The 19,315-nt window shown below is 41.2% G+C and overlaps 1 protein-coding gene across 2 annotated transcripts in view; it reads right to left on the reverse strand.

The window, feature by feature from the left end:
• The window catches only part of cyfip1 (cytoplasmic FMR1 interacting protein 1), a 34,916-nt gene extending 22,044 nt beyond the window's left edge, over positions 1-12,872 (reverse strand). For both annotated transcript variants that reach the window (XM_061737869.1, XM_061737868.1), the window contains exons 1-7: positions 12,620-12,872; positions 4,363-4,483; positions 3,416-3,505; positions 2,862-2,939; positions 2,414-2,515; positions 2,139-2,320; positions 1,756-1,852 (exon numbers count right to left, since the gene is read on the reverse strand). In XM_061737869.1, the coding sequence (XP_061593853.1) occupies positions 1,756-1,852; positions 2,139-2,320; positions 2,414-2,515; positions 2,862-2,939; positions 3,416-3,505; positions 4,363-4,479 (666 nt within the window). In that variant the 5' untranslated portion in view covers positions 4,480-4,483; positions 12,620-12,872. The remainder of the gene's footprint in view (positions 1-1,755; positions 1,853-2,138; positions 2,321-2,413; positions 2,516-2,861; positions 2,940-3,415; positions 3,506-4,362; positions 4,484-12,619) is intronic.
• Positions 12,873-19,315: the final 6,443 nt, after the last annotated feature.

Raw genomic sequence — 19,315 nt, forward strand, 5'->3', positions numbered from 1 at the left:
AGTGGTTGCAGACTCAGACCTGAATTTTAAACAGCCACATTAAGGAGTCAGCCTATTATCACCTATTATCACCAGAACATAGAGGATCAAAGGATGTCTCAGCAGGACTTATATAACTTGTCCAAGCTTTGTATTCAGTAGACTGGACTACTGTAACTCTGTTCTCACGGGTCTCCCTAAAAAGATCGATCGAACAGCTGCAGTTAGTTCAGAACGCTGCTGCCCAAGTCCTCACTAAAACCAAGAGACAGGAGTCTTCACTAAGGCCAAAAGAGTGCACCACATAACTCCAGTTCAGATCTTTACACTGGCTTACTGTCTTTCACATAATAGATGTTAAAATCGTGCTGTTGGTTTATGAATCTCTGAATGGTCTCGAGCCAAAATACATCTCTGATCTCCTGGTCCATTATGAACCAACTAGAACCTTCAGACTTTCAGGGTCACGCCTACTTTCTGTATCCAGAGTTAGAACCAAACACGGTGACACGCCGTTCAGTTTTTATGCTCCTCACCTGCAGAACAAGCTCCCAGAATGCATTGGGGCTGCTGAAACTATCAGTTGCTTTAAGTCAAGGTTGAAAACCTTTTTATTTAACGGTGCATTTCAGTAATCTCCCACAATGCACTGCAACCTTTATTTCTTCTTATCTTATTTCATTTGTTTAATTCTTTGTAACCTATATCTGTCTGTCTTTTTTTATTTCTGCTTTTAAACTCTTTTACTTTTGAATGCATTAAAAAAAAAACTTTTTATGTAAAGCACTTTAAATTGTCTTCTACATGAAATCTGCTACACAAATAAATTGCCTTGCCCGAGTGAAAAATTACAATCTCCAACTCTGAGGTATTGCTCCTCAGTTGGAAAAGGTTGCACTGCCCTCTTTGGTGTGGCGAGTTGCTGCTTCAAGTCAAGAAGCTCAATAGAAGCTCAATATTTTGACAGCTTGTGCAGGAGTAGTGGTAGAACAGAGAGACCTGAACATGAAGAGACATCCCTGAACTTGCTAGTTGGTCTACGTTCTTAAGTCTGGGTAGTGACCGGTAGAAACTCAGTATGAACAGCCAAAGATCCAAGATTAGTCTCACCTTTAAGGATTGGCTAAGAAGCTTGTTAATCTAGGAAGGCCACTGAATAAAATCTCTGCTACACATTGAAAGGAGTCAGTTTATGGTGGTGCGAGTTACAGATTTGTTCCAGACATGTCCAAGAGGAGGCATTTAGGACATGTCCCACTGGGAGAAGGCCTCAGGTCAAACCCAGAAAGTGCTGGAGAGCTCATCTCTCCCTCCGCTACCTTGGGAACTACTGGAGAAGGTGGCTGGAGATTTCTGCTGAAACTTTAGTAGCTGCAATCCATTCCGAGAATATGAATTGACAGACATACATTATATATATATATATATATATATATATATATATATATATATATATATATATACGGTATATGAAAGATGTAGATATGTATGACAGATGTATGTATAATCAATCATAGACTTGATTTTAAGAAATTCTTCACATTTATCATTCAGAAACATTCTCCTGGACTTATTTCATCTCTCGCTTTCCAGACTTGAGTTTCTCTTTGCACAATGTGTTAATAGCAAGAAAAACTTTTTTCAAGATGACTTGTTTCTACCAGCTAAACAAATAAATAAATAACATTTAGATTTAGATGTAGATTAGACAAGGAACACAGAATAATACTTCTACATATTTAAAATCATTGTACAATATAATCAATTTCCACCAACCTGTGTGATCTTGTTATGGTTTGCCAGAAACATGGACAAGTTCTGAGACTCCTGGATGGATGAGGGTTCAGACATCTTTCTGAGGAACTGAGCAGCTCTGACAACAGAAAAAGGAAATGGTTTTGTTATTAACAACCAAAAATCTTAACAAGCAACCATTAGAAGTCCAATAACAGGTCTTGTTTGCTGACGGAATAATAAAGTGTATGTAAATACGGTTAATAATTCTTCCCTTGGTTGAATGTGCAGGTAACTGGACATTAGTCTAAAGGAGAGTGATTTAGTACATTGAAATGATAGCTGATACTACCATCTAGTGTTTGTAGTGGACATCAGCTGCTTGACTGTGCGTCTCATACATACAACTGTTGAAGGCTGAATACCGTTTGTATGCAGAGTGGTCGTTCTTGACGCTGCACTTCATGTTCTTCAGCTCATCCAGGACTGCAAACATGTTGATGAACTTTCCGAGGGTTAGCAGGTACGCCTCTGAGACAAAGTCTTTCCTGCGCTCTGTGTGACACAGACGACGGACCTCCCCACAGAAGCGATCGATCGCTGTGCGCTAGATAAATACAAAAAAAAGGAGCCAATATAAAAATCGAGATTTTCCAAACTATTCAGCTCTGGTTTCTGTTGATTACGTGTAAGAAAATACCTGGAAGTACATGAAGTTCATCAGCTTGGTAACTTCAGGCTCAAGGACTTCAACGGTCTTCTCGTAGATCTCCACCCTGTTGGGTTGTTCATTGCATTTCACCTGAGAGTGAAAAAAATCTTGTGAAGTGGAGCATCTAAACGGATTTTATTTATTTATTTTTTTTATTTATTTATTTTTTTTAAAAACAGCTTTAGTTGGCCAAAGTGTCACGGTATAACCTTTGGAGCTAGATTCTGTTTTTAAGAAAAACTATATCTTAATACATGAGAATAAAAGAATAAACAAAATGAAAAGATAACTTTCATGCAGGAGACAGAAATATTCCCTTAAAAAGTTCTTCATTATCAAAATAAATATCCTGTGTGTTTTTTGTGTGTCAGTCTGCAACATGATTGCTTTCAATGATATAAATGAGTGAGCTGGTGACTAGAAAAGTGGTGTTTACCTGTGGAATCGCACGTGAGCAGCTCCTCCAGGTGTAGAGCATGATGGCATACTCCTGCCCCTCTTCCAACATGTCATTCTAATCCAGTAAACACAGCAACATCAGTGAGTCAAGATCACATCATCATATTCGGAAGAAAAAACATCCCAACACATATTTTCTAAACTAAAACTAAGCAAAAGAAACAAACAAATCAGCATCTCCTCATTTGTAACTCAGTTTAAAGGGGGAAAAAAAGGGAAAACGTGTATTGCAGCCACACAAAGTGCTATTTGATTCAGACTCAAGCAATTATCCCTCACTAATTAGACACAAAGGCCTGTTATTCCCCTCAAGAGATGGTCCAAAGCATCCCTTTGTGTTTGGGCCACTTCGGCTTGGATGCTGTGAGCTGCCTGCTAGATCACACCAAATCCTCTGCAGGAACAGACAATTGCAAAAGCAAGTCCTGATTCCAGTAGACCATTGACCCCATTCTGGTGTTTTCATTTTCCCCAGGAAGTTATAATAGAGAGGGAAGTGACAGTGGTGCAGTTGAAGAGCTTGTTAAGTACCATGCTGGAGTGGACGGTGGCCTGCTCGATGTATCTGGCAATGCCGGTGACGAATGCATTCCTGTCTTCAAAGTTGGTGTTGAAGTTTGGCTGTGGGATAAATAAATATTTATTATGTCAAGTACAGATATGCATGCTTTATTTGTTGGTTTTATGCAGTTTTCTTCTTAGCCAAGTCAGATCTAGACGCTCCATTTCAGAAAAAAACCTTCTTAGTCAGTTCAGGTTCTTAGAGTCACTGATGCTGCTCCAACAATTTCAAGTCACTTCTGGACTTTAATTTTTTCTTTTTTACCCTTCATCCTTTCATGGACTTCAACTCATACTAAATGAATCCTGTAGAGTTATTGCATGCTCTGAGCGTGCAATAACTTTTCACTGTCGATGCTTTGTCCTCCTTGGTATTTTGGTAACCCTCAACTAAATGCTTCAGACCAGCAAAATGAAAACTTCTGCTTTTATAAATGTGGTCAAACTTGCTTATGATCAGCTGATCAACCGCATTTATTAGCACAACTGGCTGCTACTTACTCTCTTAACTCCTATGAAGCAGAAGAAGTGTAGAGGGTTCTTCCACACACTGCTTCTGCATTTTTGCAGTATTTCTTAAATAAATATTGGTATAGTGTAAAATGCCATATATGGTTGTTTATCTGAGGTTGTATTTATTTAATCTTGAGAACTAGTTCATAATTTCCCTGATAATCTTGTTTCACTTGCCTGTTTGCAGTATACTGTGCTTTTTTCCAACAATCATACACTAATGAGCAGATGGAGGGCTCAGTGGTTCATCTAGAGATACTTCAACATGAGGAGCAATTGTGACTGAACCTCCAACCTGGTTGTAGGGTGACCCGGTCAATACACTGATCCACGGTCGCCCCAAATACATGTTTATACAAGATGAAATGAACACAGCAAGCGGACTCAGAGCTGTCAGAACTGACCTGGTACACAACGGAGGAGGGGAGGGGCTCAATGCACGGCTGCTGGTCTGGGAGTGGCAGCTCCTCCAGCAGGTCCACGTTGGAGAGGGCATCTTCTAAAGTCACGGTGGATGCCATGATGCTGAAAAAGGTTAAGAAAAATGTCATTTACAAAACGTTATACAAAAACACATGGCTGTGCAAATTCCAAGCTACAACCTCTGCATTAACCGAATTACTGCCTCTTCATTTATTTGGTTTTTGGTTCAAACAGAACGAGGAAGCTACAGACACCCTGACAACTGACATGCTGCTGTTAGACACATTTCCATTAAAACATTTTATGTTACTGTTCAACACAGTAGCAGCCGTCAGCATTCTGACTTTTGCCAGTTTGTCCAAAACTAGATCAGCTCAAGATGAATAGAAAACATCACCACTTCTTCATGAACACACGACTACACCCACCAAAATGTTGGACAAATCAAAACAAGAGAGGGTTAGCAAGTTGTTCTGATTAATTCTAAACAAAGCATAAATGTGTGGACCACTTAGCAACTGTCTGTGAACTATGGTGGTATTTTGAGTCATCTTTGTAAATCAATGTCATACAAACAAAAAGAGGTGGAACACGCAACAAATTTAACCCTACACTCCCCTAGGATGGATAAAACTGTATGATGAACATTTTTTAAAGGAACTACTAACACAGGAAGCCGATACTGTTGCAAATCAAGCCCCTTCAGGTCGTCACAGTCCTAATTTTCCTCTTCAAGTCGTAATTTTAGGTTCTCCGTTAGTCTGTGTGGTGCTTCCTGTTCGACAGCCTCAGGATGAGCTGACAGGGTCAGTGCTGCATCGTGACCTCTGCACTGCTCGGGAGACGACCTCATCTGTCTGGCATTTACTCATCATTACTCTTCACATCTTGACACATTTCACCGTGCATGCAACACTTCCTCTTGGACCCGATTTTGTAACGACAGACCCAAGTGTATTTTTACACTCAATTCATGCAGAGGCATGTCTGTGCATTTGAGAGGAAAAAATGTACATGTACAGAAGCCAGTGTGATTAAAGACACAATCTAAATGAATGGTACAATCATTCACTTTTAGCTTCTTTTTTTTTAAGAAGAATCCCTGTTAAACAGAGCAAAAAGTTGTTTCAAAGTCTTGCATTCCTCAACACCTACCAAGTACATGATGCATGCACTCAACAAAACTAGATGCAAACAAATGTGCATTCCATTCACGAGTGAGGTGTGGTATGCTTTGGTTTGTCTCACTTGCTGCTGACTGCCAAACATCACCAACCGTGAACAATCAAAAAACCTACTGCAATCAGAAATGACAGAGTCCAACAATCCACACAAAAGCCTTGCGGTCAGTGCGTGCAGGGGATCGGGGTCAGCGGGGGTCGCCGACCTCCTGGTCTGCAGAGGGAAGTGGTGGGACCGAGCACAAGCGTAGGAAGACGGCAGAAGACGCTGTTGCAAGCAATTTTGGTGAACAGATACAGAGCTCTGCCCCTCTGGCTACACAGTATTAAGAATAATCATTTTTTATCTTGATTTAAAAAAATGTTTGCCATCCAGTCAATTATTCGTAAAAGGAACTCTTCATAGCTCTGACAGAAGCAGGACAATAATAAACCGAATAAAAAAAATGTTCCTTGGCAAAAGAGAAAAACAAGACAGAATGACTTGTGCTATAGGATATGAAAAGCATACACAGCACCAGGTGGGTTTAAAGGCAGGCTAAGGGATTTCTAGATTCCATCATACTTATCAATATTTAAAACAAAACATCAACAAAGCACGAAGAGCTAGCTCCTTCCTCCTCGTTCCAGTCAGTATGAATTCTCCCACAGACCAAAATAATAATTCAAAATATTGTATTATTGCATGAGTCCACTGAAACTGTAGTTTAAACATGCATGTTCACGTCTTAATCTGACTAACTGAACTTCTCATAGTTGGACTAATAAACCAAGATCACACAGCCGAAGTTGAGCTAATAAGCGCTGTGCAGATGCTCCACAGCTCTCGCCTACAGACTTGAACCTACAAGTAGGCCTACTGGAATAAACCGAAACAGAGCAATATAGATAATGAAACAACAACCAAAGTGTGGAGGATGTTTGCAATATACAGAGCTGAAACTACCTCTGATTCACTATCTTTCAAATTTACTGTCTGCAAGAAAAGCAAAGACACATTGTTTTGGGGAGTGATGAAACACATCAACTGTAAAAGCTCAATGCTAACAAGCTGAAAGTGGCTATTATCACCATCTATCATGGAGGAGTGTGACATACTTTTGTTGGTAAACCGATTCCATACACTTACATGTATATCAGGAGACAAAAAAAAAACCCTGACTCCAGTTAAAAGTAATGTCTGGTTTTCCAGCTTAGGGAGCCAGGGCTTTGTAAGGGCTGTTTGTTTTGTTTTTTCCATGGTGCCATCTTCACTGAATAACAAAAACTGTTCTGGATCACAGAATCGCTTACACAACCTTTAATTTAAACCAAGGCAGTAGCATCAAATAAGTGCTGTCTGCACAGATAGCTCGTTCCACCTCTGCAGTGTCTTTTATCCACCCCGCTGTGGTGTGTGGATGGTGATATTTTGTTCTGCAGCTGTACTCTCAAGGGAGGTAGCAGAAACAGGCGTAATGGATGCAAAATGACAGAGCTGAAGCTATCTTAAAAACTCTACACAAAGGGTGCAATCAGTCTGTCCATGGGGACGGTGACACTGGCTAGGTTGGCCATCTAACAACAGTGTTCAAGTTAAAAAAGGAGAAAAAAAAATAAAAAATTCAGCCACAGCTAAAAAAGCTGCATTTCATACTTTGTCACTCAACTTGGGCCAGTGCCTCCTCAGCAGATACTCCCTAGCTCTCCTGCTGTGCCGGGCCGGTGTTTCCCTCCCACTGAAACTCCTTCAGCTGTGGCAACATCGTAAACACCAACAGTGATGGGAAAACTGAGGTTCGCACAGCTGTCCGTGTCCCACAAAAACAACCAGATAGAGTTTGTTTGGTTTTTTTTTCAGTACACTGTTTTGTTCATCTACACCTGAGTAAAGCAGACGGTGACCAAATATATTAGGGACTCGTGTATGACAGTGGCCTGCAAAGCAGAAGGCCGTCTTGAGGTTGCAGTAACAGTTATACTTTGTGAAAGCACACGCGGGGGAGGGAATATTACACCTTCCTGGGATCACTGTGACTATGTAGCTGAAAAATGGCAGCAAAGTGAAGAGGAGCTCACCACCATGCCTTAATGGCACGATCCCTGTGTGAAAGACTGTATATTAAAGGGAAAGTTCGGTTTTTTACAACCTGGACCTTATTTCTGGCATTTTTTATGGTTGTATACTCACCCAGAGGTGTTTGGTGTCATTTGGAGTCCTTCGGAAGATATTAGGAGTTTTTTGCGAGCCGCTTCTCCATATAACAGTAGCGCATAGGGCACTCGCGGGACACAGACGATGCAGCGTCTAAATAACACATGATTGCCGCAAAACTCTTCATTTCTTTTATGAATCACTAGATCTGCTTCCAGGACCTGTTGTAACATTGTGGCGCTGTCTGTGTATTAAACAAATCCGTTTGTAAACAAGACCTCTGAACTCATGACGTCATCGCGAGTGCGCGCACTCTGTCCTCCGTTCACTGAGCTCTTCAGCCGTATACTCTGGCTCAAAACGGTAAGGACGTCCATCATATTCAAAGTCGTCGTCCACAACCTCAGAATTTGACAAATATTCAGACATGTTTCAAATAACTATCAGTAAACTAACAGTAGCGAACTCCAGCTGTACACGGAGCTGTGTCTGGGACGCGCGCACAGAGATGACGTCATGAGTTCAGAGGTCTTGTTTACAAACGGATTTGTTTAATACACAGACAGCGCCACAATGTTACAACAGGTCCTGGAAGCAGATCTAGTGATTCATAAAAGAAATGAAGAGTTTCGCGGCAATCATGTGTTATTTAGACGCTGCATCGTCTGTGTCCCGCGGGTGCCCTATGCGCTACCGTTATAAGGAGAAGAGGCTCGCAAAAAACTCCTAATATCTTCCGAAGGACTCCAAATGACACCAAACACCTCTGGGTGAGTATACAACCATAAAAAATGCCAGAAATAAGGTCCAGGTTGTAAAAAACCGAACTTTCCCTTTAAGAGTCAATGCATTCATAAAACACTGGTTAGTGGTTGGTGTGGCCTTAATAACATCCTTACATTATTAAGAGCACATCATTTAAGAGTCCTGTTGCAACAATCATACCTGTTAACCTGTTCTTGGGTTCAAAGGGAGTTTGATTTCATTCCACATACTGTTAAAACTTAGCATCCCTCCCAAATAGGTTGCAATCCTACATATATAAAAAATAATAGAAGTTTGATGATGGCAAATACAAAATTTGTTTTGGACACATGTATTGTGGGACTCACAAGCCCACACAATACATTTAAAGTGAAAACGGTTCTTCCTACCCTTGCATCAATATGTACAAAATCCAAAAAGCTAAAAATAGGTATTTGCAACATGCAGTTTATCAAAAAAAAGAGGAAGTTACATGAGAAGATGCCTACAAAGCAGTGTTTTTACTTTTGCTCAGTAATGATTAAGTCACACATCCTTTTTTTAGTTGCAAAAAGTTTAGTAAGCGGCGTCGCTTGATGAGACATTAGGGAACTATGGCTCAGAGACCAGGCGCGCGCGATGCAAAACCCACTTTAGGACACAGAAGAACTAAAACTCAACATGAAAACTGTGGTGTCCAAGCAAAATACCTCCATGTTCAGGTGCTCAAAAGTATTTGGACAAAGTGGCATAATTGGAAACGCATCCAATGTTTTTTTTTCGATGAAAATCCATTCCAGTCAATTAGTTTCTGAAGGCCACAGACATTCCCAGGTTTTGAGTTTGAGAGATGCTTTGGCAGCCCTGTGAGCACGTGTGAAAGCCCAACCTGCCCAGACCATAACACTAACCCCACCATGCTTGACGCATGATGTGATATGGTTTTGATTATGGGCAGTTCCTTTCCTTCTCTGTGCTTTTCTCTTCCATGTATTTTGATACAAGTTTATCTTGGTTTCATCTGATTACTAAATAGTAAGACGCAATATTTTGTTGAAAAATAATTAGAGCCTAAAGTATACACTTTGATTACATCTTGACTGTTGTGTATCTATTGTCTTGGTGTGTCCTTGTCCAAATTCTTCTGTGCTGGACTGCACCCATTTATGCTCGGACAAACTTTTCTTGGGGGTTAAGTATAAAGGAGAAAAACTTATAGGTCAACTTTAACTGTGAAGAGAAACACTAGCCACATCAAAAAAGGAACCTCTGTGTTTTTTTTTTCATTGTTGTGATGGTGCATAGTTCCTGTTCAAGAAGTCTTCACTCATGAGGGACAAGAAACAAATTAGGGAAGTCGTGCCTCTTAAGGGGTTCATTTAGTCTGAAAGGAGCACTGCTGAAGTAGCACACCATGTGTTTGCAGGGCTTCCTGCGTAATTACATGGTAAGAAGCTTAAACCAGCTTCAAGTAGGTAACCTAGGTGCTGCAAGCAGACGCCACACAACACACTCACACGCCATAAGGTGACAGTTAGTTGGGAAATTCATCAGATCAATAAGTTATCATTTTGAATTCGGGCTCCAATTATTTCAGACAGCCCAGAAAGGCTCAGTTTTTAATGTTTTTGATTAACCTTTAGACATTTATTAAAAAGAATAGATCTACACAATCAATTTGTTGTAGTTAATATTCATTATGAAACTCTTGATCATTGGAGAAGAAAAGCAACGAGTAAACTCCTCAGGGTTAGAAACGCCACCTTTTACTGTAAATTCACATACACATATTCAAAAACCTCAAGTTTAACTGAACCTTAAAAAAAAAACAACAACATAGTCTTTGGTAAAAATGTTTGTAACAATAATATTTCATGACGTGTTTTTGTTGGTTTGTTTGTTGTTTTTTTAAATAGTTTTGTATTTCAAATGTTCTGTAAACAAAGATCTGTAGAAAAAAGAAAAATATCTCTAAAAAAAAGGCCTGAGGGAATTGTAAAATTAGCCCAGTGTTGGATCATGTAATTGCAAAGTTGACATTAGAAGCGCTACATTCACGGTGCATCACATTGTGAGCCCTCTCCTCCTGCGCCCATTGATGCGAAATTTATTCTGGGAAACTGCCAAGTTTACAGGAGTCTCCACTGGATGCGTCCTCAATAAAAACTTTAGATTTTGGCTGAACTTGGCTGGATGCAGAAATGCATTCAACGCACTCAAGAAGGTGGAGGCAGACAAAAACGCTGAGTGATCAACGACCCTTTTCCACACAGCTTTAGAGCATTTATAGAAAACATCCTATTGCTGCTCACTGGACGTTAAACACAAAAAACGCCCAGTAGAGCTGACATTACACGCATGGCTGAATACACCCCTCAGAGTGTGGCCATCACATCCTCTATGTAAAAAGGCTTTTAGTTAGTTTAAAGTTAGTTAAAATATGCAATCATAGCTGCTCATTGCATATACGCTCATAACACAGATTTTTACTGAAAAAAACATATCAACCTAAGAAACAGAAATATTCCACACCGTAACAAACTCCTAAAAACCTGAAACAAAACAATATATGCCCAGAACAACCTTCTTCTTTGTAATTTCCCCAGACATGGCAACAATTAAACACTGAACAGCTATAATGAAACTGGCTAAATACCCTTCACCAGCTTGCTGTGTCAGCTGTATGCCAACCTGAAGGAAGTTGTTCATGTCTGTTGAGATGGAGGTGTGAAAATTCATCACGTTAACATGCTGCAGTGCATCAGACCACAGTTATCACTTATCAAAGCAAAATCTAAACTATCTCAGTTGTATCAGTCACTGCAAAACAAATATCTAAAAAAGAAAATTTCCCAAATACTTTCTACCTTACCATTATACTTCTTAAGTGTTCAGTGCACAGTAATCGCTTGAATCCTGACAAGGGCCATCAACTTCAGGAGATCTTCTTGTCTTTGCAGTTGGATTTACCGGTAGTTTTTCTCGTCCATTTTACGTACAGGCTTCAATGTGATTTACCCAATTTGAAATCTGGGAATTCAAGCCAATTAAGTGAAATGCAGAGGTCTAAAACATTTTCAATGGTAGTCTAACTTCCTTCAAAGCTGTAACAAATATGCATTCTTATTAATCTTTAATTTTCAAGTCACAAACTATGATATACTAGCTGAGGTGTGGTGTTTTTGTTTGGTTTTATTGGTAATCTTCAAGAAGAGACTGAACCAGAGAGGATAAAAATGAAAAAAAATTGTGGTTTTACCTGCCGTATCTGTATGCCTAACCACTCTTACTCTTTCCTTCCTCCTCCATGTCCCACAAACCAACACAGATGAATTAGATGTGGCACAAAATTATTGCTTACCAAAAAGGCACTTATGTTTCCAATTGAACACACACACACACACACACACACACACACACACACACACACACACACACACACACACACACACACACACACAGGAAAAAAATACAGGAAAAAAAGTAACTTCCAGTTGAAAACTACAACAAAAAGCCACGGTAAAAAGAAACATCGACTTTCACGTTTTACATTCACAAGTAACTTGTTTTACTATTTGAGTCTCAGTAAATAACTATAACTTAATAGTAACTTCTACTTCAGCTTTCACATTTAAAGGACAGATTAATCCCCAATCCGAGCGACAGCTTGTTACAATAACCCATTTACACAAGTCCAGAGCTGTAAACCTTATAATAAACCACTATTTGCAGGGGAAAGGTCCAGCCTCCAGCGTGCCACGGCTCTGTCCCTGTTCGTGGCCTGAGATTAGTCAGTCAGCTCAGGCCTGTAAGCCAGGAAAACAGCTTTGCTCTGCAACAACCTCTTAGGCTGATTTATGGTTCAGCGTTACACCAACGCAGAGCCTACGCCGTAGGGTACGCGGTGACCCGCACCGTACGGTGCGCGTCTCTGCGTAGGCTACGCCGTACCCTCCGCCGTACCCTACGGCGTACGCTCTGCGTCGATTTAATGCAGAACCATAATTCAGCCTTTAACCTCGTCCGGCTAATTATTCTCTAGTCCGTTTGTGTTATAAGTGTCTCGTTAAGTTAAACAAAACGGCATTATGAACTCCCAACCGTGAAGCACAACTTTATTTCCTCGGCGTCGGCGAGTAGGTGGAGATCCTCACTCAGTGATCAATCATCTGTACTCACCCGGGAGGGAAAGCTGGCAAACTGGGAAAAGTTGCGTAAAAATGGACCCAAACTACAGCGCCATAAAAGCGGAATGTCGACCCCTCTCTCGACCCTGGACGACGTCCCGAGTTTGAGTGACTTTAGTCCAAGAGTTTCCCTTGTTTCTGTCCCTCTCGGCTGCTGGAGGAATCTGCCGTCGGTCGGTATTATTATCATGGGCGGGGGAGCGAGCAGGGAGTTCCTGTCCCTGCGAAGGGAAGCTCGACAGGAAGCGGAGCTGCTGCTGCGCTGCTGGCGCTCTCCGCCAGGGCTGGAGACCCGCAGGAATGTGACCCGACCTGGCGGCCGGGTACGGAGCTGCTCACAGGTAGAGATGAAAAGAAAAGAAAACCATATACAGTACATATTCCTTGCATCATCCTCAAAAAAAAAAAAAAAGAATTAATTAAAAAATAAATAATTAAAAAAATAATAAATACATAAATATATATATATACACAGTATATATATATATTTTTTTTTTTTTTTTTTTTTTGCATGTAGACCTAAAAGGAAAGGGAAAAAAACTATATATAAATAAATATATATATATATATATATATATATATATATATATATATATATATATATATATATATATATATATATATATATATATATATATATAGTTTTTTCCTTTTCCTTGTAGGCCTACATGCATTTTCGGTGAGAAATATATATATATATACACACACACACACAAGACTGTCTCAGAAAATTAGAATATTGTGATTTTCTGTAATGCAATTACTGTAAAAAAATAAAAATGTCATACATTTTGGATTCATTACAAATCAACTGAAATATTGCAAGCCTTTTATTCTTTTAATATTGCTAATCATGGCAATGATTGACAAATGCACTTTCTTTGTACATTGTATGAAGTTTTGGCATTTAATAAATGCATAACTACAGACGTTTTCCTTTTTATTGGTATTTTTTTCTTTTTCAGTCACATATATCGTGATATATCGTTGATGAAATTTCTTACAATATATATCGAATATCGCAGATATCGTGTATCGTGATATTATCGTTATCGTGGACCACATATCGCCACATTATTGAATCGTGAGTTACCTGTATCGTTCCACCCCTAGTATATATATATATATATATATATATATATATATATATATATATATATATATATACATATATATATATATATATATAACGCACATTAATTAACATGAGCACTTGAGTCCATGTAAATGTACCAAATTTAGCCATAATGGCTAATTTACATCTGCAGTCCCTGGCAGGTTGATGGCATATATAAAGAACATTGAAAGAGAACACACTAAAACACTAGAGCAAACAATTAGTAAAACCATGACATAACCCCAAATAATGACAAACAACATAAATGAAGAACAAGAGCACACAAACACATTGGCTCACACAAAAGCACAAACAGGTAGTAAAAACAATAACCTGACCCCTATACCAGTTTATGACAGCATTTTTGATTATCAAGTAACCACTGTTTTGTGTTTTTAGAGAAGGAATAAAAAGATGTGATGTTCCTTAGTTCTATGGGTATAGACACACACACACACACACACACACACACACACACACACACACACACACACACATATATATATATATATATATATATATATATATATATATATATATATATATATATATATACACATATACACAATACATACAGTACATCCCAAGATTGGACACACTTCCCCATTTGTTTGAATGAGAAGGTGTGTCCAAACTTTTGGTCTGTACTGTATACATCTATATTGTTTTTTCCATTTCCTCATACATCCATCGTCATCAAAAAAATTGCTTCGGTAAGTTTTGTACCATGACGATGAATGATGAGGAAGTGATAGTGAACTGCCTTTGGCTAAGCTGTCAATGAAAATGCTAAATGTGAAGTGAGAAATAGATATATTTTTCATACTATAATTCATCTTAATCATTTATTTAGTCTGATTTCATGTTTCCCTGAACATGTATCTGACTTTGAGCTGCTGTAAGACCCGAATTTCCCCTCTGGGGATCAATAAAGGACTATCTTATCTTATCTTATTGCTTTATATAAATTCACCTGATGTGGTAAGAAAAACATTCTCACCCCTCAGAGTTGTCATAGATGTAAAATCAAACAATATAAACCTAAACAGTATTTTGAAGCAGGCTATAAATATGTTTATTTCAGCTATAAAGTTGACACAAAGGTTCTTGGGTTGACTCCCAGTAGGAATCTTTCTGTGTAGACTTTGCATGTTTGTGTGGGTTTTCTCTGGGTACTCCGGTGTCAGTCCAAAATTATGTATATGTACTGTATGCAGGTATAGATAATACATGGATATAACCGTCATTATGTTTCATTTAGTGTATCTGCTAATACACAAGCATGTTCTTATTTATGTAGGACACGTGACCTTTTTAGAATAAGTGTCATTATTAGCAAACATTTTATATATATATATATATATATAGTGGGGCAAAAAAGTATTTAGTCAAACACCAGTTGTGCAAGTTCTCCCACTTAAAAAGATAAGAGAGGCCTGTAATTGTCATCACACGTAGGCTATATCTCAACTATGAGAGACAAAATGAAAAATCCAGAAAATCACAATCGTCTTGATTTTTAAAGAATGCATTTGCAAATTATAGTGGAAAATAAGTATTGGTCAATGACTAAAGTTCATCTCAATACTTTGTTATATACCCTTTGTTGGCAATGACAGAGGTCAAACGTTTTCTGTAAGTCTTCACAAGGTTTTCACACACTGTTGCTGGTATTTTGGCCCGTTCCTCCATGCAGATCTCCTCTAGATCAGTGATGTTTTGGGGCTGTCGCTGGGCAACACGGACTCTCAACTCCCTCCAAAGATTTTCTATGGGGTTGAGATCTGGAGACTGGCTAGGCCACTCCAGGACCTTGAAATGTTTCTTACGAAGCCACTCCGATGTGTTTAGGATCATTGTCATGCTGAAAGACGCAGCCACGTTTCATCTTCAATGCTCTTGCTGATGGAAGGAGGTTTTCACTCAAAATCTCCCAATACATGACCCCATTCATTCTTTCCCTTACACGGATCAGTCTTTCTGGTCCCTTTGCAGAAAAACATCGCCAAACCATGATGTTTCCACCCCCATGCTTCACAGTAGGTTTGGTGTTCTTTGGATGCAACTCAGCTATCTTTCTCCTCCTAACACGACAATTTGTGTTTCTACCAAAAAGTTCTATTTTGGTTTCATCTGACCATATAACGTTGTCCCAATCCTCTTCTGCATCATCCAAATGCTCTCTAGCAAACTTCAGACGGGCCTGGACATGTACTGGTTTAAGCAGGGGGAACGTCTGGCCCTGCAGGGTCTGAGTCCCTGGCGGCGTAGTGTGTTACTGATGGTTCCTTGTTACTTTGGTCCCAGCTCTCTGCAGGTCATTCACTGGGTCCCCGTGTGGTTCTGGGATCTTTACTCACCATTCTTGAGATCATTTTTACCCCATGGGGTGAGATCTTGGTGGAGCCCCAGATGGAGGGAGATTATCAGTGTTCTTCCATGTCTTCCATTTTTTAATAATTGCTCCCACAGTACATTTCTTCAAGCTGCTTACCTATTGCAGATTCAGTCTTCCCAGCCTGGTGCAGGTCTACAATTCTGTTTCTCACGTCCTTTGACAGCTCTTTAGTCTTGGCCATAGTGGAGTTTGGAGTGTGACTGTTTGAGGTTTTGGACAGGTGTCTTTTATACTGATAACCAGTTAAAACTGATGCCATTAATACAGGTAACGAGTGGAGGACAGAGGAGCCTCTTAAAGAAGAAGTTAAAGGTCTGTGAAAGACAGAAATGTTGCTTGTTTCTAGGTGACCAAATACTTATTTAACCAGGAATTTACCAATTAATTCAGTAAAAATCCTACAATGTGATTTCCTGGATTCTTTCCCCCCATTCTGTTTCTCGTAGTTGAAGTGAACCTATGGTGGAAATTACAGGCGTCTCATCTTGGGGTGGGGGTGGGGGGTGACGACATCCACTGCCAATCCAGGAAGCAGGAACACACGGAGACACACGTCAAGCACTGGAAATCTGCAACAAAAAAACCACAAACAAAGCACGAAACCGGCACGGAGCCATCCAAAACACGAACGGCAATCGACCTAAATCTTGAGATCTGATCGCAGTCTGAGCTAAGCTATCGCTACCGCTACCTAAACCCAAAAACTAGAGAGCCAGCATGCAGGTGAACAAGCCAGTGTGTATGTCTATGTGTGTGTGTGTGTATGTATATGATCATGCATGTGTGTGTGTGTGTGTGTGTGTGTGTGTGTGTGTGTGTGTGTGTGTGTGTGTGTGTATGCATGTGACTAAATGACTATATGTGTGTGTGTGTGTGTGTGTGTGTGTGTGTGTGTGTGTGTGTGTGTGTGTGTGTGTGTAATAAACCAAACAAAGCTCCACCTGAAGTGTATCTATAGTGGGGGAGGGGGGGGAGCAACCCCGCCACCCGCGAGACCAGAGGCCGACAAGGAAGAGCCCGGAACCCAGGCCACCGGCAACCCCACAGAGGGGAGAAGTAGGAGGGAGGCAACCCACCGCCTGCGAGGCCCCCCCCCCACGGCGGCGGCCGAGGGGGCCCGCGGGCGGGGCCCCCACGGCGCGGAAAGAAGCAGCCAGGGATCCCGCGGCGGCGGACCGCGACCCAGGCAATCCCCGGCCACCCGGTCCGGGCCGGACACGCGGCCAGGAGGTCCTCACCCTTCAGGCCAACGACCCCCACCCGGCAGGGGGCCAGCCTGCCCGGAGAGACAGAGCCTCCCCGGCCGCCGACGCGGGCAGGCGCACCCGTCCCCCACGAAAGTGGCCCTCCAAGACCAGAGGGGCGCCCCGCCGTAGAGGCAGCGGGGGGGACCGGAGACGGGCCCGGAGAGAGGGAACCCCCCAACAAGGCGACACCCGCGCAGGCCCGACAACGGAGGGCCCCAGACCCAGGCATCCCATTCATTCATCCATTCACCTATCCGATACCTATACTAATAATAATATAATATACTATACATAATAATAATAATAATACTAATAATAATGCTTATAATAATACTAATAATAATAATAATAATAACCATCTTTGTATAATATAATATTGATAAATTATTAAGTTTTTGATGTCCTGCCAATGGAGGCTCAAATCCTCCATGGCAGGACCCTTCCATACCGCATTCTCACCGACACAGACATACAATCACGCACCGTTTCCCCCTCCCCGGGGGGATCCAGCACCGCCAGAAGGCACCCCAGGCTGCACGGCGGGCCCCGCCGGGCCCGGGTAACCCGACCCACCCGTCCCAGGCCCAGGCCGGTGAGGGAACGCGGGGGATGTGGGACCCCCTCCCGCCCCTTGTGTTGAGTGCATGTGATTAATGCCATAAAAACAGGGAGGAGGGAGGGCCAAGTATCGATTGACACAGACCCCCCCCCCTCCCGAACTACGTGTCCTTGTCAAATGTATTTATTAAGTGTTGAATGTGCAGTGTCTATTTTGCTGTTAAAACCGTGAGGCGGGGAGTGCCAGGCCCCGCGGGACAGTGCCTCCCACGACCCGGACCCCCCGCCTTTCGCCTATGTGCGTATGAATCGTGTAGGGGGGGCAAGAGGGGGAGCGGAGGCCGAAGCCAGGAAGCAGGACCAGCAAAGCCGGCCCTGATAAGACACCCGCGTCTCATCTTTTTAAGTGGGAGAACTTGCACAATTGGTGGCTGGCTAAATAGTTTTTTACCCCACTGTATATGTATATATATATATATATATATATATATATATATATATATATATATATATATATATACAGTATATACACACACACACATATGCACACTAATCTTTACCCCCTCATCTCAATTATTTACACATTTATTATTATTATTTCGTTTATTTCGGCATGTTTATATAGACACATTTCATCTCCAGAACATTATACATTGCATACTCAGCACATGACGAAAAGGGTACGGGAGAAGCTGACGCTTATCAAAGTCCCGCCCCGTTCTATGTAAGATTCATGATCACATCAACAACAGAATTCAGTAAGATACATAGTTTACCACATAGCAATTTGTCTAATTTCATCCTTCACAGTCCAGATAGCATGTATGTTTGTACACGTGTCCAGTCCACTCATCCTGATCACCGTTCCTGTGATTTACTACTGTGTCCACTGTTCAGTTATTTTTATGTCCAAGCCTCTTTTTGCATGCAATCCACTTTGCAATGGAGGTGCGTGTGTCAATGCAGATTTTGATTAGTCGCTGTCCTCTGGCTCTCTAGCCGCCACAGCCTTTGCCCCCTCCGCTCGTACTGACTTCATCTCCTCCCGAGCTTTGGACACCTCCGACCATACACTGGTCAGTCTCCCCTGGATGTCAGCGAGGCCAGAGAGCAGCTTTGCCTGATCAGCTCTCACTTTTCTCAACTTTTGTTGCATCCAGACCCCGCCAAGCCCTAGGATCACCAGGCCCACCGTCATGCCCGTGAATATATAGACGTCCTCCACGTCTTCTATATCCAGCACCCCAAGACACACCACTTTCCATTTATTCCAACTGTCCATGGTGTATCCCGCCAAGAATGTCCCATCTGGACAGGCCGGTTCCCTTGTCCCAGCACGCCGTGTAGAAAAAATCTTGTCAATAGCAT

The sequence above is a fragment of the Cololabis saira genome, chromosome 13 (genome assembly GCF_033807715.1).
Source record: "Cololabis saira isolate AMF1-May2022 chromosome 13, fColSai1.1, whole genome shotgun sequence".
In the NCBI taxonomy this organism is placed as follows: Eukaryota; Metazoa; Chordata; class Actinopteri; order Beloniformes; family Belonidae; genus Cololabis; species Cololabis saira.